Source organism: Setaria viridis, chromosome 2, assembly GCF_005286985.2.
Source record: "Setaria viridis chromosome 2, Setaria_viridis_v4.0, whole genome shotgun sequence".
NCBI classification, from domain to species: Eukaryota; Viridiplantae; Streptophyta; class Magnoliopsida; order Poales; family Poaceae; genus Setaria; species Setaria viridis.
Window position 1 is genome coordinate 4,344,195 of NC_048264.2, and position 27,536 is coordinate 4,371,730.

The following is a 27,536-nucleotide window of genomic DNA, read 5'->3' on the forward strand; positions in this document are numbered from 1 at the left end:
TATTTAGATACTAATTAGAAGTATTAAACGTAGGCTATTTACAAAACCCATTACATAAGTGGAGGCTAAACAGCGAGACGAACCTATTAAGCCTAATTAATCCATCATTAGCAAATGTTTACTGTAGCAACACATTGTCAAATCATGGACTAATTAGGCTTAATAGATTCGTCTCGCCGTTTAGCCTCCACTTATGTAATGGATTTTGTAAATAGTCTACGTTTAATACTCCTAACTAGTATCTAAACATTGATGTGACACTTGCTTAAAAATAAGCAAATTGAACCAAACAGAAGCTTAGTATGGCTTTGGACTTCTCCATGTGGCACATTCAAGATTGATACGCCGGCTTTGCGAACGCTGGATTACTGTGGAGAAGTTCTTCTCCCAACATCTACGTTTCAGTCCTTGCCATGTCTTCAACATGTTTCTCTGCAATGTGTTTATGGTAACCAGCCTGACTGTCATGCTGCAAAGTTACAGATCATCTCTACTTGATTTCCTCATGTTAAGAGCTTGCACACCTGCGGTATCATTGTATCAAGTCCCCAAGGTGAGCCGGGTGACATTGTCTTGGTATGCTCTAATGTGTTGTTCCACTGCTAACCAGTTTGAATTTTTGCAGTTTGTCAGACTGAGAACGCCTGGTGACGCTACAAACTACTTTTTTCGCGCATTTTTCTTGGAAGGAATGAGTTGACCCGTGTACATGTTTTGACATTTTCCATCCCAGGTGCGCTATTTATCATGTTTTGAATCTCATACTGGTGCCGTGTGGGATGATTCCAATTTTGAGCACAGCAGTTTGAAGGAAGTGGAGATGTATAATTTCAAGGGAAGAGACAATGAGATAGGCTTTGCTAGACTACTGCTTCATAGAGCTCCAAACATGAGACACATTGCTTTCAGCCAAGCTCCTCTGCGTGAAGCTGTGGATCGCCAGTTCATACCCCCCTGAACTGGCCTAGAGCTGAAGAATTCAGCCCTAGAGACTATTAGTTAGTTCTCTCTAAATCAGTGGATGGTGGTGTTTCTTCTAGTGTGCACGTGTCATTCATGTAATTTGAAGGGCACATCTGATTCCATTGTGCTACACCTCCAGATGCAATGTGGCATGTAGTATATGACTTTATTGCAAATGAGAACTAAGTTTATTAGTGATATTATTATAGTGTTCCCACCTTTATGTACTTGGAAAATCGTCTAATGATGTTTGGATGTGATGGTATTCTAAAAATATATATAAAAAAACAAGTTTCTTTTTTTAAAATATGTTTTGGCCTTCACCTTGCATGTAGCATGACTAGGGTTGCCATCACAGTTGGCCTTCACCATGGATATTGGAATGGTGCGTTTATCATGTTAGTGCACTAACCATGTGAGCTCAGCTGGTTAGGTTTTTTTTTTTTGTAAATGACACGATATATGTAATTTAATGGGAACACAAACACAAGCTTGTAGAATAGGAGCCAATTCATGTCTTCAGCCATTGAGCAGATAGATTCAGCAAGCTGTTCACGAAATCACGAGTACACTAACTCAGGCAAAACTAACCACTTTTACCTTCAGAGCTGACCTTGGTGGAAACTAGAGTGCTGTTCACATAAAGTAAGTAGATATCTTAGGTTTTTCTCTCAGTGCAAACCCTTGGGATGCCACTAAATCATCCATTATTAAAGATGAAATAAACTCAACGCAAACATCCTTAAGCATATTGCAATGAGGTTGATAGGCTAAAGCCAACATACACGCCCCAATTTGCACATCCAGATCCTCACGAAGTATGATTTGGCACACCAGCTTTTGTCAATCCAAGGCATATCGGTCTGCAGCCACAAGTATGTTCCAAATCATTTGACTTCATATCAAAGCAAGAAATAGATCGGTTTTGTAATTAGCAGGGCCTTGAAGATAAGGTTGCATTTCTTGGATGGTACTCAGACGAATTCAGTTCTCCTCCATCAGTAGTACCTTAGGACCAATTGCACCATACTGACCACTGGCACCTTAGGACGAGCAAAAACTAGCATGCTAGTAATACAACTTACTATGAATTATAGACTTATAGTCCACGCATACATTCACTCGACAGTAAGTTGTTTGTCCAAATATATTCAACTTAGGATGAGCTGATCAAGCAAAAAAGCTGTCAAGCTACCAAAGAAGTCAACTTAAGATGATGATGTGCTCATGCTTTACGAAACCTACATGCCTTCTCGAACACTTCAATTACATCAGGTGGGCAAGTTCTTTTCAGATTCCTGTAACCTTGGGTTCTCTGCACAGCATCCCTAGCAATTGAACAGGTGATAAATTCCAAGCAAGCATCCTTAAGCATGTCACATTGATGCTGATCAGCTAAAGCAAATGTGGTTGCCACGGTCTGCACACAGAGATTCTCACAAAGAATACTTTGACACATCAGAGTTAGCCTCTCCATGCCATACCGGTCCGCAGCCACAAGCAGGTGGCGGATCATATCGGTACGAGCATCTGCCTTAAGATAATCCAAAGGGGGCAAAGAGTCGGTGTAGATGAAATGAAGCAGCTCCCTGAAAACATCAGGCTGCATATCCTCGATGGTTATGGGCACTGCTCCTGCCTCCCTCAAAGGCCCATAGAGCTGTGCTTTGAAGACAGGTGAGCGCGTGGCGAGGACAACCTTGTGCGCTGCGAATTCCTCTCCTCCTACACTGAAAGTAACATCCACCCCCACCTTCTCTTCCAACAGCTTGGCATAATGCCCTGCCATATCAGACTGCGGCACCTGAATTTTGGGAATAGTTTTGGTTCCTGTCCTCCATGGCTCCTTGATGACAGTGACGGTGCATTCCATTGTGAGGCAATCATCCCGAAGGCAAGTAGGCGATTCGAAGATGCTGCGTTTTGCCCGAAAGAAACTAATCGCGCTATGAAAATCTTTGTCTCTTTGGAACTCCCTCGGTGCTTCCTTGTGCACCGAGACCAACAGCCCAGTGCTCTGGTCGACCAACCGCAGCTCGTAGGACGCCCTCAACTTGACGTGTTTGGACGCGATCACGATTCCAGCTACGGATTTGTCGCTGAATCCATCAGGGCGGAAGAAAATGGCCCAGTGGTGGCCGCCAGCCCGGAACGTGCTGGATACGAGGATTTTCTTTTTCTCGCCGGCTGCTGTGTTGATGTGCTGGCTGTACCCGCAGATGTGGAAGACACCCATGCCTTGCTCACTCCCGGAATTCCACGTCGACATCGTCTTGGTGTTCTGCATCCGCGGCGAGGAGGATGGGCCGGAGGAGGCAGGGCCGGCGCGACGGCGGTGGCAAGCGCGTACCCTAGAGGCCTGGAGATATCTGACGATAGCAATAAAGAAATCTCAAAATTGGAAGCGGAAGGGGAAAGGAGAGAAGATTGCGGAGGGGATCGAACCTTCCGCAGGCGAGGTGGCCGGAGATTGGGGCGGCGGCGCGGAAGACGACGGGACAGAGGTGGCCGGAGATTTGCGTTTCAGGAAGAAAAACGGCGAGGAGAAGATTGTCACAACCCCGAGGCCTCCAGCGGTGAGGATCGGAATCGACCGCCAGGAATTAACTGCTCACTTACATGCGGGCCCGGTGACGTTAAAGACCCGTCAGATATCCTGTCGCCTGTGGCTTCGAGTGGGCTGGCCCGTGGCATAATGTCATGGGCTACGAATTGCTTTATGGGCCATACCATGATTGAGAGTTAATGGGCGGGCCTAGACACTGGATTTTGGGCATGAAGAAAGTGGGCTCTTTGTCGGCACGGCCCACCCCGCAAAATCTCAGGTCTCTCTAGTGGTTTCTCAAATAAAAAAGTTGTGAATCTTGTTGCGTCGTCCCGGTGAATAGATCAACGCTTCAGCTTATTCAGTCGGCTTATCAGCCACCAAATAGTATTTTCCTCTCACAACAAATCAGCTGTTTCAACTTTTAAGCCGGCTTATAAGCGCAAGCGAACCTACCCGATCTTGTTGGGTCGCGATGGCGAGGTCGACGCGCAAATCCGCAGCGCCGCCTAGCCACGTTCATGAGGCGGGGAGATCTCATAAACGGCAGCGCTCCAATAAGCGAGATCACGGCGGCCGCGACTGGATCAGCGCCCTACCGGACGAGATCCTGGTCGCCATCCTCCATGGGCTGGACGCCAAGACGGCGGTGAGCACGAGCCTCCTCTCCCGGCGATGGAGGCACCTGTGGAAGTCCCTGCGATCCCTCCGCCTCAGCGAGGTCTCCCTGCCCGACGACGCCTCCTGGGTCCGCCTCGGGCCGATGCGGGAGGAGTATCTCAAGGCGAACAAGGTCAACCACTTCGTTCCCTCCCTGCGATGGTTCTCGGAGATTATCAAGAAGAGAAGCGCCGCCGACGACAACGAAGCTCTGAGAGGACTTTCCGTCGTGTTCTCAGGCAGCGCCGAGTGCGCCGGCGCCGTCGACGGCGCCATAGCCGCTGCGTCCGAGCAGGGCGTGAAGGGCATCGACGTGGCGGTCGTCGGAGATACAAGGCTGACGAAGTACGAGTTCCCTTCATGGCCGTTCTCCGACGATGGTGACATTACACGCTCATCATCGGCATCGCCGCTGGCCAGTTTACGCCTGAACAACTGCCGGCTCTCCGTCAGCGAAAGCTTCCAAGGATTCTCCGCTCTCACGAAGCTCGTCCTCGTCGCGATGCACATGAGCCTGGAGGACACGACGGCTGTCCTCAGGAGCTGCAAGAACCTGAGGAGCCTGTACCTGATCGACATGGTCGACATCAGGGTCGTGCGGCATCCGAGGCTCGAGGAGCTGGTGTGGCTCTGGCCCCCTCCTCCGTCCGGCGCGCTGGTGATCGAGGCGCCGGCTCTGCGGAGGCTCGAGTTCTGGGGCGCCGGCGAGGTCCTCCCGGCGTCCACGCGTCGGTCCTCGCCGTGCCTTGAGCATGTGTCTCTGCAGTTTGTTGTTTACGGTGGCCGTCCTGATGAACGTCATGCGAAAAACCTACGGAACATCTCTGCTCGGTTTCCTCGTGTTAGGAGCCTTCACCTGCGGTACCAAGTCCCCAAGGTGTCTCATCGAAGAACATTATCTTGGAATCTTGGTGTGGTTATTAAGTTCATGTGCTGTGTTGTTTCACCGCTAACTAACCAGTTTGAATCTTGTTGCGCGCAGTTGGTCGTCAGGCCGGGAACGCCTGCCATTTTCTCTAAGCTCAGGGCCCTAACTTTAAGCATCGATACGAAGCCTTCGGATGATCTTCTTTGGATGGCCATGTTTGTAGCTGCCGCGCCTTGTTTGGCGACCCTACAAACTAATGTAAGACTGTTAGTTTCTTCATGCTCTCCTACGCATTCTCGATTTTTTTCCATGCATTTTCTGTATTATTATCTTGTTTCATCAGAATACTAGTATACATATTACTTGTCATTTGGAGGGAATGAAATGAATTATTAGCTCATATATGTGCATGCATGCATGTTTAACCCTTTTTCCATTATTTCAGGTGCGCTATTTACCATTTCTTGAATCTCGTAATGGTGTCGTGTGGGATGATTCCGGCTTTGAGCACAGCAGCTTGAAGGAAGTAGAGATGTACAATTTCAGGGGAAGGGACAACGAGATAGGCTTTGCTAGGCTGTTGCTTCGTAGAGCTCCAAGTACGAGACACATTGCTTTCAGCCAAGCTCGTATGCGTGATCGTGAAGATGTGGATCACCAGTGTATACCTCCTGACTGGCCTAAAGCTGTGGAATTCAGCCCAAGAGACAACCACTTAGTTCTCTGTAAATTGTTGGATGGTGTTTCTACCGGTGCTCGTGTGTTGTTCATGTAATTTACCTTTGGAAGAACGGCCGGATCCCTTGGTGACTTGGTGTAATACGTCATGTATCATGATTTGATTGATTCATTGTTAATAGCAGGTAAGGGGTGCTTGGGAGGAGGGTGCTAAACTTTAGCCCTGTCACATCGAATGTTCGGATACTAATTAGAAGGACTAAACATAAGCTAATTATAAAACTAATTGCAGAATCCCTAGGCTAAATCGAGAGACGAATCTATTAAGCCTAATTAATCCATCATTAGTGAATGGTTACTGTAGCACCACATTGTCAAATCATGGACTAATTAGGCTTAATAGATTCGTCTCGCGATTTAGCCTAGGGGTTGTATAATTAGTTTTATAATTAGTCTAAGTTTAATACTTCTAATTAGTGTCCAAACATTCGATGTGACGGGGGTTAAAATTTAGCCTCCTTTTCCCAAATACCCCAAGTTAACTAACTTTATTGGAGAAGAAAATCGTAGAAGAATATTTGGATATGATGGTATTTAAAAAGCTGAAATAACCTTCGTAAATCTTTCAAAATAAACGTTTTGACCTCTGGCTGACTTAGAACCCCCTTGCCGGCACTAAACGGCTTTGCGTCCAAAAAAATAAAGAAAGCATTTGCGATGGAGTTAGATATGCTTTCCTTTTGAAGTAACCCGTAAAGAGGCCTTCATTACCGGGCAATAACACCGCCCGGTACTAAATATCACGAGATACTGGTTTTATTGCTCAGCATTAGTACCGGTTTGTGTTATTGCCTGGTACTGTAAAAGGTCTCCGAGGATCGAAAATTTCTACTCGGTACTAATTTCGCGTGTTAGTACCGGACGAAAAACCGTCCGGTACTTAACGTTAAGGACGAATGCTCATATTTCTATTAGTGTATATAGGGATGAGAGTGGAAACAAAATATATGGAAGACACAAGTTTATTGAAGTTTTCCCATGTTTTGGAGTACAATTAACATGAGAATGGTAAGGAAAACAGATAAAAGAATATGGAAGCGAAAATGCTAAACGATAGACAATAGTCTAGACTCTTCATCGTTCTTTTCACATTTAGCCGATAATTGCAACAGAAATTTTCCATTCATTCAACAGTCTCCTATTAGGGATACTCCAATAGGAGGAGAACAAACTTCATTTTCGACATTGCAGGGGTAGTAACGGAATTCTCTTTGAACGGCATACGCACGTGCCGACCGTGTCGGGGGGAAAAACCCACCAGCCTCCGCCTCCGCTCCGCCGGTCCGCCCCACTCGCGCCCGCACCTCCCCCTCCCTCCTCCAGTCGCCTCCGCCGCCGCCGACGAACCTCCCCCGCCTAGGCGCTCTCTCGAAGAAAACCTCCTCCCCTCTGGTCCTCCAAGGCCCTCCCTGTTCACGCGGCACCAGAGCTGCAGAACCCTAGATAAACCCTGGTACGGGAGCTAAGCCCCCGCGCTGCTATATCGTACCTGGCGGCGGCGATGGCGAGGGTCCTTCCCGGAGAGTGGGTTCCCCACGTAGAGGCCTACGTCGACGTCTCCCGGCCCGCCGCGCAACACGTACGGTCTCACCCCTCCTCTCCCCTGCACTTCCCTTCTCTGCACAATTGGATTCTCTGAGCTTGAAGCTTTGGTTCAGTTAGCTTATTGTTCTCAGAAATTCGGTTGCGTTAGCTGTAATGCGAGGTTATTTTGGCTACTGGACGAAACTTTCGGACTATGTGAGCAGCTTGATAGAAAAAATTTTCAGTCTGAAATTCTGTGTAATCCTGCTGCAGTTTGTTATGATATGTGCGTGAGTTGAATATTCATCTGGAAAAAAATATGCCTTTTGTTTGTCTAGTGTCAATTTTCATGCTACTTTCATGTGGAAGCTAATGCTGGAACAGTAATGCAATGAGACCATGGCACCTTTTGTTAGACTAGTAACTGATTTTGTGTGGACCCTAATGTTTTCATAACAGTCTGCCAGTGTGGATGCGCTTGCGGCCCTGGTGAACAAGGACAAGCTGACCCTCTTCGATTTGGTATGCCTCAATCTCCAAGATAGTATCATTTCGTAGTGTGATCCACCATGACTGGGGAAAGGAGGTTGACTTCATGGTTTTTCTCGTTGATGATTTGTTCAGGTGTCCAAGATGGAGATGTATTTGACGACAACAGACCACATTGTGAGATCAAGAGGTCCTTTTATCTCTTTCCTCTGTTGTGGTTATCTTTTATCTCTTTTCTCTGTTGTGGTTATCTTCCATAATATATTTAATCATGCTTTCTCGAGAAACAATCAAACGATTAACCTTCTGTATGAGTTTGGTGGGACCGTAGGAGGTATTGTCTATGCTTAATTGCCTAGATTTAAGGTGCTAGAGTCACTCCTGTTAATTTTTAAAGAAGATAAATAAGTCAAATCATGTTCCTTTTTTTTCAAATTGCTGCACTTAATCTATCTGAACAAATTCAATCTATTTAAACAACACAAAACACGCAGGGGCATGTATGCTTACGCTCTGATTGCCAGAAGAAACTGAAAATGGCAACAACAAGTGTGCGCCACTTTATTGGATTAATAGATTGCAGTTTTGAAAAAAAAATGTAAACTTCATTATTTTATATTCTGTTCAACACAACCTGCCAAATTCTCTTTCTTGGGGCATCTGTTCCTGATAGATTTGAACTTAATATCAATAACCTTCTAGTGGCAGATGCATATTGTTTGCTAGTTATTTACTTGTAAGTTTTTATTCTACAGGAATACTGCTCCTCGGGGAGATATTGTCTCGAATTTCGGTTAAATGGTTAGACGTCAATACCATCACAACTTTGTCAGAGTTTTTTATATCAAGATTGGTAAGTTTTGATACTTTGATTATGTGGATCATTATTGTTTCCTCTTAAAATACTGTCCTAGAGCTTTAAGTATTAAAGGGGTGAAAAGAAAGAACTCTGAATCATGGTTCTGAAGTACACTTTATGTATGATCACAATTGCTTGAAAATAGTTTCACGTATTGTTATTCTTACCTGATTTTATTTAGTAAATATTACCTTCTGTTTATGTAACTTTCTTATTGCAAACATGGAGCGAGATCAATACCTGGGTGATAAGGAAACCAAACTGGGGAAGCTAATGGCTTTAGACTTATCCAAGTTCTTATCAGACCAAGGCATTCTTTTGTAATATAACAATAACAATCAAGCCTCTTTGTCCCAAGCAAGGTGGGGTAGCTAGAGGTGAAATCCAACAGCTGCAAACAAGGAGAATATGGAAAGTGAAATGTTTTTTAATATAGATGATGGCAAGAGGCCTTCTTTTAAGTAGACAAAATTATTTTTCTTTATCTGGGATGCTTACCTTCAACAACAAAGCTTTTTTTTTTCTCCCGAGCAAGTTAGGCCATGCTAGAAATGTTTACCAAGCCTTTTAGGAAAAAAAACTGCAATGGCTAGAAATGTCATCACTGCCTAAACCTGACACTTTATTTAGTTTCTAAGGTACGAGTTACGTATAGCAAAACTGTCAAAATTATGGTTTTGAAAATTGTGGTTTCTCTTGCGTGTTGTCAAGTGTCAATGGTTACACTGACAATAAATCTCTTTTCTACACAAGCAAGGTTTTGCATCTCAGTGGGATGCAGTTTACTCAGATGGCTGCTGAGTATTGTTGTAACTTCATTTTTTTTCCTTTTTGCATATCAGTCAGATTGGCAAGCAATACGGGGAGCACTTGTTGGTTGCCTGGCACTATTGCACAGAAAGCAAGGTGTTGGTTGTATCGTAATTGCCGATGTCAAAAGAATCGTTGAGTCTTTCTTACAGAATGTTCAAGTGCAATCACTTGCAGCTGCTGACCGCAAGGTTGATTTGATTCATCAGTACAAAGATGCTTATATAAGTTTAGATCTTAATCTGATATACTGATATCTTTTCCATCTTTATGTTTGGCTCCAGCTGTGCTTCCAAATTCTGAGCTGCATACTGGATCGGTACCCGGAAGTCGTCAAAACAATGGTGTGGTGATTACTCAATATCTGAACGACAGAGTCACTATCATAATGTCAAAACATAGTTGCTATCATTACTGGAAAATATATATATTTATCAATTCTATCTGTCCGACAGCTTTCTAGCTAGTATTGCTCTCTCTATGCTACAATCTCTGTTCTCTTCTGTTAGATGTTTTAGGAGTGAAAATTTTCCTTTAATTTTTTGTCACAATGTTATAGAACTACATGAGTTAGTGATATGGTCTCTTTGTTTTTTAGTTCCACAAGATCTGGTGTCTTTTTTTTAGTTCGTAATGGCTAGTTTAGAAGAAACAGAGCAAATTGTTTTTTTTCAATGTTATGACTATCTCTTTATATTTGCATTTTCAATAGCAAGCACATGTACCCCTTATTTGTTCCCAATGCTGGGTTTTTTTACTAAATCATTCATATCAATATATCAGTATGATTATAGTTCTTAAATGTAATATAGTTCTGTTTTGGTTTAAATTTGACAACACCTACTGGGATTAAGAAACAAGGTAGCAAAGTAAGCTGAGACGGTATAGTTAATAGGGGTACTTGTGAAGTGTACCATGGGAATGGGAAAAAAGGCAACTAGGCAAGTAACTATAAACCTTTTTTTTCGGAAGTGCTAATTTTTCTGGGAGAAGACAGGGTATCATTACATCTGAGACTCTGACATGGATATTTAGTTTCTATTTCACTGTTAGTTTGTTTTTATGTTTATGTTTCCCATTCTTTAGATTTATGTAGAGATGTGTTTAATATAGTCACAAATTTAATTGATACGTGTAGGATGGTGAACAGCTGTACTGGATCTGTGAAGCAATTGATGAAGAGAAGGACCCAGAATGCTTGAAGCTTTCTTTTCATGTAGTGGAAGTTGTCATGAAGCTATTTCCAGATCCATCTGGTTTGGCAGCGCAATTTGCAAGCGAGTTTTTTGAGATTTTAAGCAAGTATTTTCCTGTCTACTTCACACATGTATGTTAATGGACCTATTTGATGTTCAAACCATTTTATTTGCTCTATTATTCTGTTGTTCATTAGTTCTTGACCTTCCATTTTCCAAAGTAGGATCATGACTATATGTGTCATGTATGTATGCAGGGAGTGGGCGATGATTTAAATGCTACAAGGGATGACCTTTCCAGAGCATTAATGGTATGAATATAATATTTTACCTGATTTATGATTTCAGGAAGATTTCCATTTTTTTATCAAAGGATATATCTTAGCACTACTAAAATCTTTCTCGTACTAGATCTCTGCCTGTCATCTTTGTAGGTGAGGAATGATTAGCATTTTCTTGGCTAACAATATGTTTAAATCCTTGCAGCATGCCTTTTGTTCCACCCCCTATTTTGAGCCATTTGCCATCCCTTTGCTTCTCGATAAGCTTTCTTCCTCTCTTCCCTTAGCAAAGGTAAGCAGCTTAACTTACTGCATTGCTCCTTCAGCCATTTACCATTGTGAAGGTTCTGCTCAAAACTTAACTCTAATTTTCTTTACAGATTGAATCTTTAAAATATCTGGACAATTGCATTCGCTTCTATGGAACTGATAGAATGGTTAGACATGCATCGGCTGTGTGGTTTAAGTTGAAAGAAGTGATTTTTAGCTCTTCTCCAGAGGAATTTTTATTAACATCAGGATCTCCAAAGGATGCAGAGAAGAATAAGAATCAAATGGTCTTAGAGGCTTTGAAATGTTTGAAGACTGCTATTATGTGTATTGATTCTTCAGATAAAGATCTTTTCATCAATTTGATCTTGTTGGACGAGGATATTGTGAATAAGATCCATTCTATATCAAGTGAAGAAAAGTCCATATTGAGTTCATTGGAAGATCTGGCCCAACTGCATGCACTCGGAAGTGTCATTTCTATTCTTTCTGAATCATCTACATATTTGTGTGCCAGAGTCCTTCAAGAGCATTTTACACAGTTGGTAGATATTTTGGGAACATCAACTGACTATGAATCTCGGCAGTTGAATACTTGCAATGGATCATCTTCTGCAGCTGACAACTATGGGGCGCTCTATTTATCTGTTCAAATGCTTACATCCTGTAGAGAAGTGGCTTTTGTATCATATGCTGATTGTTCTTCTATTAAATTAGCGAAGGAGTCCTGGTGGCTTATCTTAGAGAAAAAGTTGGATCGGCTAATCCATTTCCTTGGATCATTTTTAACTATTGATTCGGAATCTATGCAGTCAATGTTCAGACAAGAATATGTCTCATGTGCTGGTATGGTTATGCCTTAATTATAAATTTACCACAGGCCACATTTTGTGAAATGTGCTCCTGTTTGGCATCATCACATTTCTCAAAACTATGTTTATCCATGCATATACTTAATATTGCCAAACTTGCAAATTCACAAACACTAAATACTCAGGGTGTCCAACTTTCTGCGCTTTTCCAGTTTACCTATTTTGTGTCAATGTTGTACTTTTGCCACTGATAATTAAGTTCTCTATTCTAATTCAGTTACTTATAAATGGTTTGCAGTGAAGGGCTTGTTAACACTAGCAACATTCCCGGAACAGTGCTCACCTTTAACAGCAAATGCTTATGAGGATATTCTGGCTATGCTTACTTCAGTAATTATAAGCAAATTTGAAAATGTTGATTTATGGAGATTGTCATTAAAAGCCTTGACTAGCATTGGTTCATCTATTGGGGAGTTCCATGCTTCTCAAAAGGAAGTGATTTACTGCCGAACAGTTGTTGACAAGATTGTTTCTTTGGTTGAATCTTATGATGGCCCAATGCCTCTCAGCCTAAGACTTGAAGCAAGTTATGAAATTGGAACTGCTGGGTTCAACTATATGTTAAGGGTTGCTAGATCACTTGAAGGAGCTGTTGTCACCAATATTTCTAAGGTCTGAGGTTTGCTTCCCCTGCTGGCTTCTTACTTCATGTAACTTTCATTCTTATAACTTGTAAGCAACTGAAAAAAGTTTTATTGATGGTGCAGACTAATGGAGGAATGGAATGCACTGAACATGTAGCCCATTTATTTGAGTGCTACTCCGGTCAGGTCCTTCCTTGGTACGACAACTTTGTTTTTATTGTGTAATTCTATGTTAAGAGAAATCTGAGATCTAAAAACTCCTGCCTGGGCTATCGTATTCTGTGAATGTAGATAAAAAAATGCTCCAGAAACGTGACTATTAAATAGGTGCGACAGGCTATTATATTCTGTGATAGGTTTCTCAAACATGGATGAGCCTAATTGCTCCTGCAGTCATGTTTACATGATGCTGGGGCTTTTGGAGATAGTGCAACAACACTTGATGTCTTGCCTGAATGCAACAACACTTGATGCTTTTAATGGTGCCAAACTGAGGTTTTCTGATGGTTCTTCGACACATTTCTGAGGGTGCTCATCTGTAGTGTCTATCTGGTGCTAAGATCTTGAGGGCAATGTGGCTGAGTTAGTTTAGTGTTAGTGGTCGTGTTTGTGTTTTTTTTCCTCATGGTGTGCCTGGTGCCATGTTAATTAAGAAAAAGTATGTTCTTCCTAGGGTTGGGTTTTTTGTACTTTCTGTAAGATCCTTGTTTCTCCTTTTAATACAAAGATACACAGGTATCCTGCATGTTTGAGGAAAAAAAAAGAAAAAAGGTTGCATGGATCATTTCCGAAGCCCCTTTGTTAACCGCTGCATGCATGCACCTTTGATTAGCTAGCTAGTTACTAGGATCAAAGGGGGTTTTGAGGTTGTATTTGGGCCCGTCTATGGCCGGACCCTTTGCTCTTTCTTCTTCTTAATGAAATGACACGCAGCTCTCCTGCGTTGTTCGAGAAAAAAAAAGCACCTGTTTACCTTAATTTCTGCCAAGCTGTCTGAAATGTCATATAAATATGACTGGAGGTTGTTGTTTTTTTGCATGATATATGTTGGGTTAGTGAGCCATTCTCCCTCAGTAATAATCTCATTTATGGCAGGTTGTTTACTTCTGGTGGTATCAATGAACTTGCATTGAGCTTTGCGATGCATCTTTTGGATGAGATTAAGGACTTAACTATGTTAGATAGAATTGCTTCACAGGTGAGCTCTATCAAATCTAGCAAATATGTTAATTATAAGTTGCTTAATAGTACCTGTTGCTTTGATGATACATCTTGTGTAAATAAAGTATTTACATGTAACAATTGCAAAATAATCTCTTTCCATATCTTTCAGGGCCTCCTTGACTCACTAATGGCAGGAATGAAGCTTTTAGTTGGAGTCTGTACAGAGGAGCAACAAACACGGATTGTTCAGAAAGCATATAGCATGGTATCATCAGTGATCCCACTGCCGTTGAAATCAATGACATATCATCTTTTGTCTGCAGATGAGTTAGTTCCTTCACACACTGTTCAAGAAACAGCTCTGGTTGGCATGCTTTCATCGGTTATAGTTGGCCTTCGGCCTCAAACACCTGCACCTGATATGGTAGTGATGATCAACCTCTTTACAGTCTTTCTACTGAATGGGAAACTGCCAGCTGCTTATGCATTAGCTTCTGTTTTCAATAAGTATCTACACAATCCAGAGTTCTCACACGAGAATCAACTGGATAAAATACTTGATGGTATTCTTGAGAGGTGTTTCTCAACTGTATTAGCCAGCAACCACTCAAAGATATCCCACTCTTCTGTTGACACCTCAAATGATGCTAATTTCTTAGACGTGTCGTCTGGAAATGTACTTTCTAAGATTGATATCTTGTCTGGCTTAGCCTGGATTGGCAAAGGATTACTTATGAGAGGAGATGAGAAGGTGAAGGACATTTCGATGTTTCTGCTTAAGTGTCTATGCTCAGATGAGACTTTGGCTACTATTCGATCCCACGAGGAAGAATCTTATGTCAATGATTCATCAAATACTTCTATTGCAACATCCGCAGCTGGTGCATTCCATGTAATGATGAGTGATTCAGAAGTCTGCCTAAATAAAAAATTTCATGCAAGAATAAAGCCATTGTATAAGCAGCGTTTCTTCTCAATCATGATGCCGATCTTCCTCTCTAAAATCAAGGAAGCAACGTCAATGACAACAAAGTAAGTATCGCCATCACTATTATTTTATTCCTGTAAATCCTTGTACCATCACTATATGATTTTCCAGTCGCACACTTCTCAAACATTATCCTGCTCCAGTGCATAATTGCCTATATATTATGTTTTCTTCTTCCTGATATTCATGTAAGTTTGAGGACATGTCAATATTTATATTCTGCCATTTCAGTTGGAAAACCATAAGCTTTTTTGTTCCAGGAAAGATGACGAGCTTGCATGCATACAGTTGTGGTTTGTTCCAGTTTACTATGTAAAATGCCAAAGGGGTTTTTTATTCTTTCTTGCTGTTAGAATGTTAGTGAAAGAAGTGCACTGGCACCATTTCTAATGCTGATCGATGTGTTAGTTTAATAACAAAATTGGTGGTGACAACCTGAAATGGATTGAATGCCCTGAGAAGCGAAGGAATTCATTATGCCATGCATATCATGAAATGGTGACTTGTTATTTTTAGTAATGTAACTTTATAACCTAAATCATCTGTTTGCATGATTTGAAAATTTGTGCTTATCCTTATGAGCTATGTCTCGTCATGAGATAATATGCTAAAAGAAATGTATGTTTAATTAATGTTGGTTGATATTGCTTGGTGGGCCTTATTTTTATGTTCAAGTTTATGATTTAGCAACTGCCTGTGGATCGTTTTGTCCTTGTCCAATTCTAAAATCTCTTAAATGATAGAAAAAAATTGCCGATTATTGTAGATTGGCACTGTACCGAGCTTTTGGGCATATCATTTCCAATGCTCCAGTACCAGCAGTTATAACTGAAGCACATCAGGTTACAACTTTTTGAATATGATGCTCATACCCATGTAATCAGTCTTTATTGGGTCAAAGCTTACTAATTGGCCAATTCTTTTATTCCCATCTTGCAGATTTTACTCGTGATGGTTGATAGCTTAGCTAAATTAAGTGTGGATATCCAGGACAAGGATTTAGTGTACAATTTGTTACTTGTCCTGTCTGGAATGTTGATGGATGAAAAGGGTGAGATCATTTATATTGCTTTATCTCTACATTTGTACCATGTTTCTTAGTTTGTAGGTATTAACACAATAAGTTATGCCATCCAGATGCATAATTGCCGTGTGTTCTTTTTATGCAGTCCTTCAAGTTCCCCGTTTTGTTATTTTCTTCTGCAGATTCAAATCCAGTCAGCGTTTATTTTGATACTGATCTATTGCAACGTATTTGATCAAGTTTGTTAACTTCGTTTTTTCCTAACCAGGCAAAGAGTGCATTCTGGACAATGTCCACATCACCATCAGTGTTCTTACCCAACTTGTTTCCTATCCTCATATGATGGTTAGTATTGTATTTATCCATTTGTCCTAATTGTCCTTCTGTTATGTTTGTGAACTAATATGTTCCATAACCTTTTCCCTTAGGTTGTTCGGGAGACAGCTTTACAATGTTTAGTAGCCTTTTCTACTTTTCCTCACTCAAAAGTTTTCCCTATGCGGCGAAAGGTTAGTTTTCTATTTATCTATTTCTTTTATTGGTAAAATATATGTAATATGGCCATAGAGTAACTATAAGGTTGCCCAAATCTTGAAACCATACCATGTTATCACTCATAGACTCTAATTGAGATGATGATCAGGCTTTATGCTTCCACTGTTCACTTTCCTTGCAAGGGATAAATGAGATGCGATATATCTCATGATAAGTTCATGTTAGGTTTAGGGCAGAATTCAGCTGGAAGTTAAGGGATTGAGGGTGTCCTAATTAATATAGCTGACTGTTGTTGCATGAGAAACCAGGTTGTCTGGGGAAAAAGCTCATATCAGAATGACACATTTATGCAGGTTCTACAAGCAGCAATCAAGGCTCTCGATGATAAGAAAAGGGCTGTTCGTCAAGAGGCTGTTCGATGTCGACAAACATGGTGCATACATTTTGCTGGCCGCCCTTTTTATAAATTTTGTAGCAAACAGCTCTTCATTGCCTTATGAATTGTTTTCCTTCAATACATTCAGGCAGTCGTTTGCTTAAGGATGGGCACGCTTTCAGTGGTCTGACAAGTTGGCGAGTTGCTTACTAGGCGATCCTGTTGTTACTTGATGAGTACGCACGATTGGTACGTCTTTTGGTTGTTTCAACTTTTAACACTTGGGTATTGTGATACCTTTCTAGGTTAATTCCCTTTCCGCTTGATGCACGTACACAGGATTCACTGTGCCATCACATAAGGTGAGTGGACACTGCGGATTGGTTCATGTCTGAAATCTTTTCTTTGGATCAGCTGCTAAGTTCCGAATGTTGGGTGATTCTCTGAAGAACCATGAAACTATGGGAGAAAAGTGCCTGGAGTTAGCCCTCCATCTGGGTTGCCATTTGCCAGCGTTGCTCTGTTTCTTGATCCGGAACATTGTTTTGCAGGATGCAAAACCAAATTGGATCACTTGAGAATGTAACCCTGGTCTCGCTAATGCATTGCATGTTATCCCCCCTGATGTTAGCCATGACTTGACAGTTTAGTTTGCTTTCATGTTTCGAGCAGGCCCTGAGTGTCTCATCAAGCATGGCTCAAACGCTGTGTTGTAAAAGATACCTAGAGTAAATTGCGTTCACCATACAACTTATCAAGTAGGTGCGGATCCAACAATTTGTAAAATGCTCAACCTAGTACAATAGACATGTGGGTGCAGATTGGTTTTTCGATATTGAACTTATAAAAGGCTCCATCTAGTACAATAATTTGCATGTGGATGTGGATTGGTTCAAGAACTTGTAAAATGTTCAAATTAATGCATTAAATTGGTAATTGGTGCATCCGTAGTACAAAATGCTGTAACAAGCAATATATTTGCTAATGTTGGGCTAGAGAATATTTACGTAAGATTAAGTTATTGAACATTATTTGATCATTGATATTCGTGTTGTAAGGGTGATGTATTTAGCCGGGACTAGAACCTTTTTGGTGTTTACGAAATTAATATTATGTCTTTGTATTAATTATTTTTTATACAATGAATTAATTTTAATTAGAAATATTTAATTTCATATTTTACATTTTGATTATATGCAATTTTTTGTTCAGCTAAAAAATTAATATATTAATGCATACTAACAATACCTTTTAGAAGTTTGGCGCATGTACTTGTTTAGAAAGTAAAACTGAGCGAAACTAGAAATATACATGCTTCTCTACGTTTGTTGAATACATGAAAAGAAATGCGGAAGAAACCTAAGGTCACATGCTTTCTTGTGGACTTTATTATTTCAATAATACCAATAGCGTTCTAAAATTTATTGAATTTTAACTCATGGACAAATAAGTTATGTACACAGTTAAGAAGCAACAGACAGATCATGATCAACGACTTTTATTGATAGAAAAAATAAGAATTATTGATTGGAATAAAATTCACATGTCCATCTACTTTGCTTATTACATCCTCGTTGTAATGTTTGGACTGTAGGTGCATCAATTTGCTAAGTTATTGCACTAAATTGATCATTTAACAAGTTGTTGGACGAATCTACACTTACCTGATAAGTTATTGTACTAGATTAAGCATTTTACAAGTTGTTGGACTGAATAATATTACATGCCATGATTTTGTGATTGAAGTCTGTGACGTCAATCATTCGGGTGTGGAAGACCATACTAAGTAGTCTCCAGAATATCACGAGAAGACAATGCGCGATAGAGGATAGAGCAAAAAGAATAAACAGTAACTCTATTGTAGCCAGGACAATTATTGAAGAAAGTAGCACCGTCCAGCTGTCCAAGCAGCAGAAGAGATGAACAATTGAGGAGTTTCCCGAAGCCTCTTCTCAGGCTATAAAAGAAGTTGGGTGAAGCATTTAGCGTTGGGTGAAGCATTTAGCATCAATCAACACAACAGCATCAGATCAGCAAAAGCCACAACCAGCGAAGAACACCACCAGCAGCAGAAGACCTCCACTCACACTCCACTACTCCATGAAGACCACCACCACCTCAGAAGTGCTCTGAGGAATATCCACCATCAGTAGTAACACCCCACTACTGTTGTATTACTCCACCACCTCTGTAATATTAGAATGAAGGGAAGCCGTTGAAGCTCATCCGACGGTTTGTAAGGTAATCCCTAAGGTTTGTGCTAAGTTCTTGGGATTTCCTGAAAGGGACAGCTGTATGTAAGCTTGTTCCGTGGAAATGGATTAAGCTGTCCTGGTAATATCCCTGCCTTCCTTTAAGTTCGTTCGTACGGGGCAATGTCTCTACGCTAGGGACCCTAGAGGAGAACCTCTACGTGCGTCGTTCTCGTGTTAGCCTTGGTAGCAGCGTTTGAGGAGAACCCTGTGTGCGCAGAAAAGCGTTCTCTTTGGGTGGAACTGCCTGGGGAGACGGTAGAGCCTGAGTCGTGTGTGCGCGTGGCTGGGGATTGTGAGGGTGAAGATCGGGCTGGTCTGGTTCTGAAGCGAGCTAGCTATGCATGTGTTGAGTACTGAGTAGGAGTGATACAAAGCATAGCAGCAGGACCGGTTGAATTTTTGGTCTCGCCAACCTGCAAAGATCTTGCGAATCAATATAATTAAGCTATATACTTAATCACGCACCCGCGCATATCATGAAAGCGACCCATGATTATTGAATAGTCACTCAATAGTGCTGAATAGTTCCACCAATAAGTACTCATCCTGAGGTGCTCCACCCACTCGAGGTGAGTGCTCGAGCACTGTTCATACCCATATTTTGAATAGTGAGCTGAATTTAAATAGTGCCTCATAATTTGGATAGTAACCAGCGTTTTTGAATAGTATAGTGAATAGTAACTCGAAATTCAAATTCTAAAATTAGAAATTCCGAAGCTCGCGGTCAGTACTTAGAAAATGACACGTGAACTTCGGAATTTCTAATTTTAGAATTTGAATTTCGAGTTACTATCACTGCACTATTCAAAATCATTGGTTACTATTCAAATTGCGATGCACTATTCAAATTCAGCTCACTATTCAAAATACGTGTATGAACAGTGCTCGAGCACTCACCGCGAGTGGGTGGAGCACCTCAGGATGAGTACTTATTGGTGGAACTATTCGCTCACTATTGCGTAACTATTCATCACTATTGAGTAACTATTCAACAATTATGGGTCGCTTTCACGATATGCGTAGGTGCATGATTAGGTATATAGCTTAATTATATTGATTCGGAGGATCTTTGCATGTTAGCGAGACCAAAAAATTCAGCCGGTCGTGCTACTATACTTTGTGTTACTCCTGCTCGATACTCACCGCATGCATTGCTAGCTTGCTTTAGAACCAGGCCACCATCCCCAACCACGCGCACACAGGACTGAGGCTCTACCGTCTCCCCAGGCAGTTCCACCCGAAGGGAACACTTCTCTGCGCACACATGGTTCTTCTCAAACACCGCTACTAGGGCTAACACGAGAATGACACACGCAGAGATTTCTTCTCTAGGGTCCCTAGAGTAGAGACATTGCCCCATATGAACGAGCTTAAAGGAAGGCAGGGATATTACAGGATAGCTTAATCCATTTCCACAGGACAAACTTACGTACGGTTTTCCCTTTCGGGAAACCCCAAGCACTTAGCACAAGCCTTAGGGATTACCTAACAAACCGCGGGATGAGCTTCAACAGCTTCCCTTTATTCTAATATTAGAAAGGTGGTGGAGTAATACAACGGTAGTGGGATGCTACTACTAATGATGGATATTTCGATCCTGAGAGCACTTCTGAGGTGGTGGTGATCTTCATGGAGTAGTGGAGTGTGAGTGGAGGTCTTCTACTGGTGGTGGTGTTCTTTGCTAGTTGTGGCTTTTGCAGATCTGATGTTGGTGTGCTGAATGCTTCACCCTGCTTCTCCTTTTATAGCCCGAGCAAAGGTTTCGGGAGACTCCTCAATTATTCATCTCTTCTGCTGCCTGAACAGCTGGACCATGCTGCGTTCTTCAATAATTGTCCTGGCTATAGTAGAGTTACTGTTTATTCCTTTTGCTCTGTCCTCTATCGCACACTGTCTTCTCGTGATATTCTGGAGGCTGCTTGGTATGGTCTTCCACACCCGAATGATTGACGTCACAGACTTCAATCATAAAATGATGGCATGTAGTATTATTCTTCCTATGGTTGAATTGTTGCATGTTGTGCAGTATGTAGATTGTGACGTTCAGTCAGTCTGAACCGTGCAGCTTATCTACTATGTTGTAAAACAATGCGATAGCTGTTTCGCGGTGAAGATTTCTCAGTCGATGGAGAAATGGGAACCTTGGAAGATTTTTAGAATGCACAGCAATGTACTAGGAATTTTGCAAATTTCAGGTCTAGTAGTGTAACGTGTAGGAAGGCTGAGGTTTTTCTTGTGTCTAGAGGGCTGTCACCTTTCCTGGAGAGGCAGCCCAAGCCGACGGCGAGGCTCATGGAAACGGTGAAGAGGGCGAGGAGGACGATGCTGACGGGGTGCCGTTTTCGGAGGAGCACCATGGGCACCAGCACTGTCGTGTCGACACGAGTGGCATCACGGTCACCGAAATGTACGTAGGAACTAAGAACAAGCATCGATCGAGGGCTGCTCTCGATCGAACAAGCATCGATCACGTACGGGGGCACGCGGCCGAACGCTCGTGTCTGCCGTGAAAAAAGATGCATACGTCATGTTCGATAGAGAAATGATTTAAAAAAGAAACAGCAAGCGAAGACATAAAGCAGACATCCATCCAAACTCCTCCAATGTTAAACCAACCACCATGTCATAAGCAACCCAAATCCATCACCACGTCTCCACGCACAGATTCGACCATTACAATGTATCTGTGATCTCTACGCAGATGATAGCATGATACCGACACGACTCGGCGACGAACACGACCATACTAGTAGTCCGGCAACGCAGCTATACAATTCTAGGGACCGGAATTCTGGGCAAAGGAGGTTAACCGGTGAGCATTCAGGTACCAACGTACGGTATTCACACGGGACAGACCCGAAGCGTAGGTACGAGGTAGGACAAGAGAGCGGCGCGCCTAGTCGGCTGCCCTGAAGAGGGTCATCAGGGACAGGAAGAGGTTGATGACGTCCAGGTAGAGGGAGACGGCGGCCCAGACGTACTGGTCGTACGTGAAGCGCTTGATGATGTTGTCCGTGTCGTAGACGATGTACCCGCTGAAGATGAGTGAGGCCAGCCCGCCGTAGATCATCTGAGAGAGCTTGCCCAGTGGGAACAGGATCTGCATTAGGCAACAGCAAGGTCACCGTCAGCGTCGATTGTCAGATGGAGAAGATCCCAGGTACGTACTATCACTGTATCACATGACAGAGAATGCAATGATGCTGCAAGGACAGATCTCTCACCTGGATGAATGCGAACACAAGCAGCACTATGAGGGAGGCGAACAGGAAAGGACCCAGGAAGCTGAAGTCTTTGCCCCTCCTCACAGCCCAGAAAGTGTAAGCAGTTAGGCTAAGGACAACCACTGTTGTCAGAATTGCAGACTCCAGAATGACCTTGCCTGTTCACACATCAGATTATATTAGCAATCCATAGATCAGAACTAGGAGCAGAGCACAGAAAGGGTTAAAAGACTAATTATGAATTGACTCAGGAGGACTTATATTTGATAACATGACAGGTGCATCTCAAAGGGAAAAGGACATAACCAGAACCAACAGCAGAACAGAGATATATTACAAGCATTTCCTAAATTACAAAGTAAATAAAAGAACTAAAAGTTTACTTCAATTTGACATTCTTTGTGCATATCTTCATCTTCACCAAAATAACTCTTATGTAGTTTCAATACCTAATAATACATACTCCCTCTGTCCCAAATTACTATACGTTTTGGCTTTTTCTAGATACATATACATAACTTTTGCTACGTATCTAGACATAATATATATCTAGGTGCATATCAAGAACTATATATCTAGAAAAGCTAAAACGAATAGTAATTTGGGACGGAGGGAATACATGTTAAATTCAGAAACAGAAAAGGCAAGTACATAATTCAACATCCTAATTATTGGCCACAAAAATCAGAGATGCACAAGACCAAAAGCCAATCAACCACATCATGCACCAACTGTTGTTGCCAGTGCACACCATAGACAGATCATAAAGTTGGGTGTTACCGAAAGTAGCTTTTATATGCATAAGCATCACTTGAATCAAATGAGCTTAACCCAGCTGAAGATGACCAAAAGTAGCTTTTATATGAAGCAACTCTCAGTGCACAGCCTATAACAATTCATTACTCTATAAAAATCTATGTGACATGTATTGATTTGCAAACTGTAATCTCACAGAAACTGTGACTAAGCGGTAGCTTATTTTCATTGACAAATAACTGCCTTATTGAAACTATTACTATATCGTAAAACCATGCAACAATTAAAAGGAAAGAAAAAAGAACCAGAAACAAATAGTAAATAACTTCTCGAGTTCCATGTTTCAACCAATGTTTTAAGGAAAACTTGAAGAGTAACGATTATTAATGTATTGCAAGTTTAAAAAATGCACAACCTGGTCAAAGGTCAACTTCACATTGGGTAAGAAAAAAGAAACAATAGGGAGAAAAAGAAACAGATGCGTCAATCTAAATGCTTTACAAGAACAAAATTGAAAAAGTCCACATGAGGGTCATATTTCAATTGCTTCTGACTCAGACAAGCATATCATAAAGCCACTAACACCTACGACTTGGCCATATGCACAAGGACTGGGCAAATGCCTCATCACATGGGTTGCCAGCACATGTTCCTTGAAATTTCTGTAATACACTAACAAAGTAAAGTTCTTGCCAAAACCAGCTCTGTTATTGCATACTATGCGCCAGTTGCTGTGCATAACCAAGCTAAAACTAGCTGTAGGCAATTCAAAAGTAGTTGTGTCATTGCCAGAAATGTTTACGCGGATATGTGACAGGCATAAAGCATTGGACTCAGATAAGCACATCATATATGCCACCAAACCTAAAACTAGGCTCTATACAAAGAGTGGGCAAATGCCTCACATGGGCTTCCAGGACAAGTTCCTTGAAACTTCTCTGTAACCTCACCAAAAAATAATACAAACAAAAACAAAAAAACAACATGGTTGTGGAATGGTATATATGCTGACAAGTAAAGGGGCGTACCCAGTGCGAAAGCGTCCCCACCTTGTGTGGGTGCTTTCGCACTGGGTACGCCCCTTTACTGTCAGCGTAAATACCATTCCACAACCATGTTGTATTTACGCTGACAGGTGAAATTGCTAATTCAAATACTGGTAGAGGAAAAGATATTGCTAAATTATGCAGGTAGGCACACAAAAGCAATGGTGGGAGCTGATAGTAAGAGCAGTTGGACAAATGAGGGTGAGAAAGTTACCACTGGTGAAGGCGCATGTCATGCCCACAGCGAAGCTGATAGCAAGGGTGAAGAGGCCAAGCAGAATCAGGTTGACCGGGTGCCTCTCGTGGTAGTAGTAAAGCGGGCACAGCACTGCACAGCAAAACGAAAAACCATTTTCAGCAACATGTAATCTTCAGAAGTATTATTACATCAAATCCAATCCCAATTCCTGGTAACACATGATTAACTTGGTTTTTAAGTGACCTTTCTGCAAAGCACAGCATGGCTAATGCTTGTCAGCTCACCCACCCACACACCCACCAAATTACCCTTGCGGCCACGCGAGGGCATCCATACGTGCACGCACGAGAGGACGCAAAGTCCCGTGATTTCACAGAAGCCCTTGAAACTATATCTAATTATTTAAAAACTGGCAACACTTCACTGCTACGATAAGCATCTAGTCCCCTAGGAATTTGGCATCCGATTCAAAATGCAACTTAGAAGGTAACGCGTCTGAGCAAGTGAGCAGAATATATTAACAAACAGAAACCAAAGAAACAATTAATCTATGGCAAGTACCCCGATCAAAAAAACCCCAAAATTAAGGGAAAAATCAGTTGTGAGCGGAACCCTCTCGCAACAACCCGATCAAAAAATCCCCAAAAATGAGGAAAAATAATCAGCAGTGCGAGAAACCTCACCACACACAACGTTGCGACTCAGATATTTCAATCTCACGCGTATTCCTCATCTCATCGCAACCGCAACCCATACGCACCGCACATTTTGCGGAACGCATTCGGCAGGCTCACGGGAACACCCTTGGAAACCCTACTTTCCCCACCAATCCGAATATCCGATCGAAAAAATCCTCCGAGGAAGAGAACCCAAAAGAAAAACGGAGAGAGAAAAAGTTGAGAGGGAATGGGGGGAGAGGGTGGGCTCACCGATGAAGGGGAGGATGATAAGGAAGATGTAGAGACCGAGCCCGGCGTGAGTGGTGGTGAAGAAGTGCGGTATGGCGCGGACCTTGACGACGACCGCGGCGACGGCGGCGGTGAGGAGCAGCTGGAGCGAGAGGATGACGTAGATCTTGCGGATGAGCGCCCAGCGCATCTCGGGGCTCTCCTGCATGCCCGGGTACAGCGCCCGCGGCCCCGGGGCGCCCGAGGTCCCCGCCTCGAGGTCGCCGCCCTTCTGGTACCCGAACGCCGACGACATCCTGGCTCCGCAGCCGACGACGACGAAGGCCTCTCTCTCACTCTCCCTCCCTCTGGGTGGAGACGGGGCTAGGGTTTCGCGGGTGGCGCTGCGAGGAGGAGAGTATGCGAGGGGAGAGGCGGAGAGCCGGAGGCGAGGACGGCGCTCCCTAGTGGTGGGTTGGGGAAGAACACGAAGCCGAGTTGGGCCTTGGGTCCGTTGGGAAGGCGAATGGGGTCATCTTATACCACGAGGTCCTGTGGTTCACCAACAATGACCGGTGGGTCCGGGACAGTTGGCCCCACATGTCAGCGAAGGTCGGGGCGCGGAGCGGGTCGAGCTGCGGGTGTGATCGGACGCGTGGGACTTGTTGCGCTGCGTTGCTGCGTGGCCTCTCGTGACAGCCTGACGGGTGGCGTCGTGGCGTTCCCTTGGGCCCACGCGGCGGATGCCCTGGCTTCGAGGTTAGTTGCGGGGATTGCGCGGTGGGGCCCGGGTGGCGGCGAGCGGGGGATGCGCCAGGCTGGAGAGCGGTTCGCGCGACGAGCTCGTGGACCGGGTCCAGTCAAGCGCGGCCGCGCGCGCGCACAAAAACAAACGAAGAGAGCAAGAGCGCACAAAAACAAAAACAACCGAAGAGAGGCCCGTCAAGCACGCGCGCGGCGTTCGGGGGCCCGGCCGGTCAGTCTTTTGTTTTTCTTTCTTTTTTAAAGAAAAGTTCGTTCGGGTCCGTCCCAACCGACTATCCGTTTTTCTCTCTATGTTTCTATATAGCCAAGTTGCTAAAATAATTCTCCATATTAGCTCGTTCTAACAGACAATCCATTTCCCACTCTTTAAATCACAAGTTTTCTCTCTAACAATATACACTCCCATCCACTCCAACCGTCTCTCCATTTCGCACTATAATAGCATTTTTATTTTGCACTATCCATTCTGACCATTACTGTATGTGGAACCTACATTTTAGCGAGGCAAGTTTGGCAAGTTGGTGGGATGAAACGCTAAATAGCAACTCTATTTGAATCATAATTTTATTACTAACTTCCCAAATTTTAGCCTAGGAAGTTGCTCGGACGGGACGAAAGAAGGCCCATATGGCCCATTGGTGCAGAACCAGACAGGAAAAGAAGGCTCGAAATCCGAAAGCACGTTTCTCCTCTTACCTCGCCGGAAAAAAAAAGTTAAAGCACTTTTGGTTGTCAATCGAGAATCGACTACCCCATCGAACAAGCTTTTGCTAAATTTTGTCAAAGTTGGAGCCGAAACCGATGAAGGCGGCATCATAACGTTGCATGGAAAAAAATATGTCGCCGTAAGTTTATGTGGTGGTGATAATATATAGACCTATTTCCTTTACTATTAAGGTTCTGTTCATTTGAGCTTTAACTTTTCAAACTTTTTAGAAAGTTAACTTTCGACTGATAAGTTTGTGTGGTGGTGATAGTAGATAGGCCTACTTCCTTCACCATTAAGTTTCTGTTCGTTTGAGCTTTAACTTTCCAAACTTGTTAGAAAGCTAACTTTCGACTTTTGCTTTTTAGAAGGGTGGTTTTTTGAAAGCTAGCTTTGGAAAAGCTAACACCGTTTGGCAACCTAGCTTTTGGAATGGTAGGATGAAATGTGTGTTTGTGAGGTCCACATGCTAGGCTTTTCTTCACCTTGGATACCGGTCGGATTTGACGGCAAGCGAGATTTGGCGGGAAGGAGGGGTGCTGCGCCGGCGGGGAAGATTTGGAGTGGAGGAGCTCCCTTGCGGCGGCTTCTCGAGCCCGTCGGATCTGGGCTCCTCAGCGGTGGGCGGAGGCGAGGCCAGGGGAGACGCCGGAGGGGACGGTGAGCGAAGCGAAGGGGGCTGCAGCGGCGGCGGCGGCTCGGAGGAGAGGCTGAGGCACTGGAGCAGGAGGCGGCGCCGGGGTGGCCACGAGGTGGGACGGGGCAGGACGAGATGGAGATGGAGCTGAGGAAAGAAAAATGACTGGTTCGCAACATAAACGATAGCAGGTGGGTAATTTTCGCAACCTTGATGTAGAAAGCTGCAGAAAGCTCACATTTCATTGCTTCTGAGCTTCCCATGTAATTATAATTTCTGTAGCTTTTTGGCTTTAGGAAAGCTCAACTTAGAAACTGGTCGAGTTTTTGGCTTCTTAGGGTGAAAAGCTGCTGGA

General features: G+C 43.0%; 4 protein-coding genes across 4 annotated transcripts; 2 read left to right on the forward strand and 2 right to left on the reverse strand.

Moving 5' to 3' along the window:
- Positions 1 to 1,455: 1,455 nt before the first annotated feature.
- On the reverse strand, positions 1,456 to 3,569 carry LOC117842041 (BTB/POZ and MATH domain-containing protein 2). Its single transcript, XM_034722380.2, has 2 exons — positions 3,409 to 3,569; positions 1,456 to 3,332 (listed from the first exon to the last, which is right to left on the reverse strand). Exon 2 carries the CDS (start codon positions 3,248 to 3,250, stop codon positions 2,189 to 2,191), a length of 1,062 nt encoding a protein of 353 aa, XP_034578271.1. The 5' UTR covers positions 3,251 to 3,332; positions 3,409 to 3,569; the 3' UTR covers positions 1,456 to 2,188.
- Positions 3,570 to 3,978: 409 nt separating this feature from the next.
- On the forward strand, positions 3,979 to 5,811 carry LOC140221791 (uncharacterized). Its single transcript, XM_072291759.1, has 2 exons — positions 3,979 to 5,045; positions 5,482 to 5,811. The coding sequence occupies exons 1-2, from the start codon at positions 3,984 to 3,986 to the stop codon at positions 5,809 to 5,811; spliced, it is 1,392 nt and encodes a 463-aa protein (XP_072147860.1). The 5' UTR covers positions 3,979 to 3,983.
- A 1,214-nt stretch (positions 5,812 to 7,025) lies between these two features.
- On the forward strand, positions 7,026 to 17,575 carry LOC117844533 (MMS19 nucleotide excision repair protein homolog). The gene is made up of 21 exons (XM_034725229.2): positions 7,026 to 7,353; positions 7,758 to 7,820; positions 7,923 to 7,977; positions 8,543 to 8,640; positions 9,489 to 9,647; positions 9,741 to 9,800; positions 10,595 to 10,783; positions 10,910 to 10,963; positions 11,139 to 11,225; positions 11,314 to 12,049; positions 12,314 to 12,687; positions 12,783 to 12,856; positions 13,755 to 13,857; positions 13,993 to 14,855; positions 15,578 to 15,653; positions 15,751 to 15,862; positions 16,104 to 16,180; positions 16,264 to 16,344; positions 16,684 to 16,763; positions 16,855 to 16,955; positions 17,046 to 17,575. Exons 1-20 carry the CDS (start codon positions 7,276 to 7,278, stop codon positions 16,868 to 16,870), a joined length of 3,435 nt encoding a protein of 1,144 aa, XP_034581120.1. The 5' UTR covers positions 7,026 to 7,275; the 3' UTR covers positions 16,871 to 16,955; positions 17,046 to 17,575.
- A 3,960-nt stretch (positions 17,576 to 21,535) lies between these two features.
- On the reverse strand, positions 21,536 to 25,583 carry LOC117845929 (protein LIFEGUARD 2). The gene is made up of 4 exons (XM_034727006.2): positions 25,116 to 25,583; positions 24,202 to 24,315; positions 22,186 to 22,343; positions 21,536 to 22,061 (listed from the first exon to the last, which is right to left on the reverse strand). The coding sequence occupies exons 1-4, from the start codon at positions 25,387 to 25,389 to the stop codon at positions 21,858 to 21,860; spliced, it is 750 nt and encodes a 249-aa protein (XP_034582897.1). The 5' UTR covers positions 25,390 to 25,583; the 3' UTR covers positions 21,536 to 21,857.
- Between the last annotated feature and the right edge of the window lie 1,953 nt (positions 25,584 to 27,536).

Bases quoted from the DNA above. Each gene is read 5' to 3' on its own strand.
- LOC117842041 (XM_034722380.2), bottom strand. From the start codon at position 3,250: ATGCAGAACACCAAGACGATGTCGACGTGGAATTCCGGGAGTGAGCAA.
- LOC117845929 (XM_034727006.2), bottom strand. From the start codon at position 25,389: ATGTCGTCGGCGTTCGGGTACCAGAAGGGCGGCGACCTCGAGGCGGGG. The intron at 24,316-25,115 runs GTGAGCCCACCC...TTTGCTGTGCAG, and splicing joins TATCATCCTCCCCTTCATCG to TGCTGTGCCCGCTTTACTAC. The intron at 22,344-24,201 runs GTAACTTTCTCA...ATGTGTGAACAG, and splicing joins GACATGCGCCTTCACCAGTG to GCAAGGTCATTCTGGAGTCT.
- LOC140221791 (XM_072291759.1), top strand. From the start codon at position 3,984: ATGGCGAGGTCGACGCGCAAATCCGCAGCGCCGCCTAGCCACGTTCAT. The intron at 5,046-5,481 runs GTGTCTCATCGA...CCATTATTTCAG, and splicing joins TGCGGTACCAAGTCCCCAAG to GTGCGCTATTTACCATTTCT.
- LOC117844533 (XM_034725229.2), top strand. From the start codon at position 7,276: ATGGCGAGGGTCCTTCCCGGAGAGTGGGTTCCCCACGTAGAGGCCTAC. The intron at 7,354-7,757 runs GTACGGTCTCAC...TTTTCATAACAG, and splicing joins CCCGGCCCGCCGCGCAACAC to TCTGCCAGTGTGGATGCGCT. The intron at 16,181-16,263 runs GTTAGTATTGTA...CTTTTCCCTTAG, and splicing joins TTTCCTATCCTCATATGATG to GTTGTTCGGGAGACAGCTTT.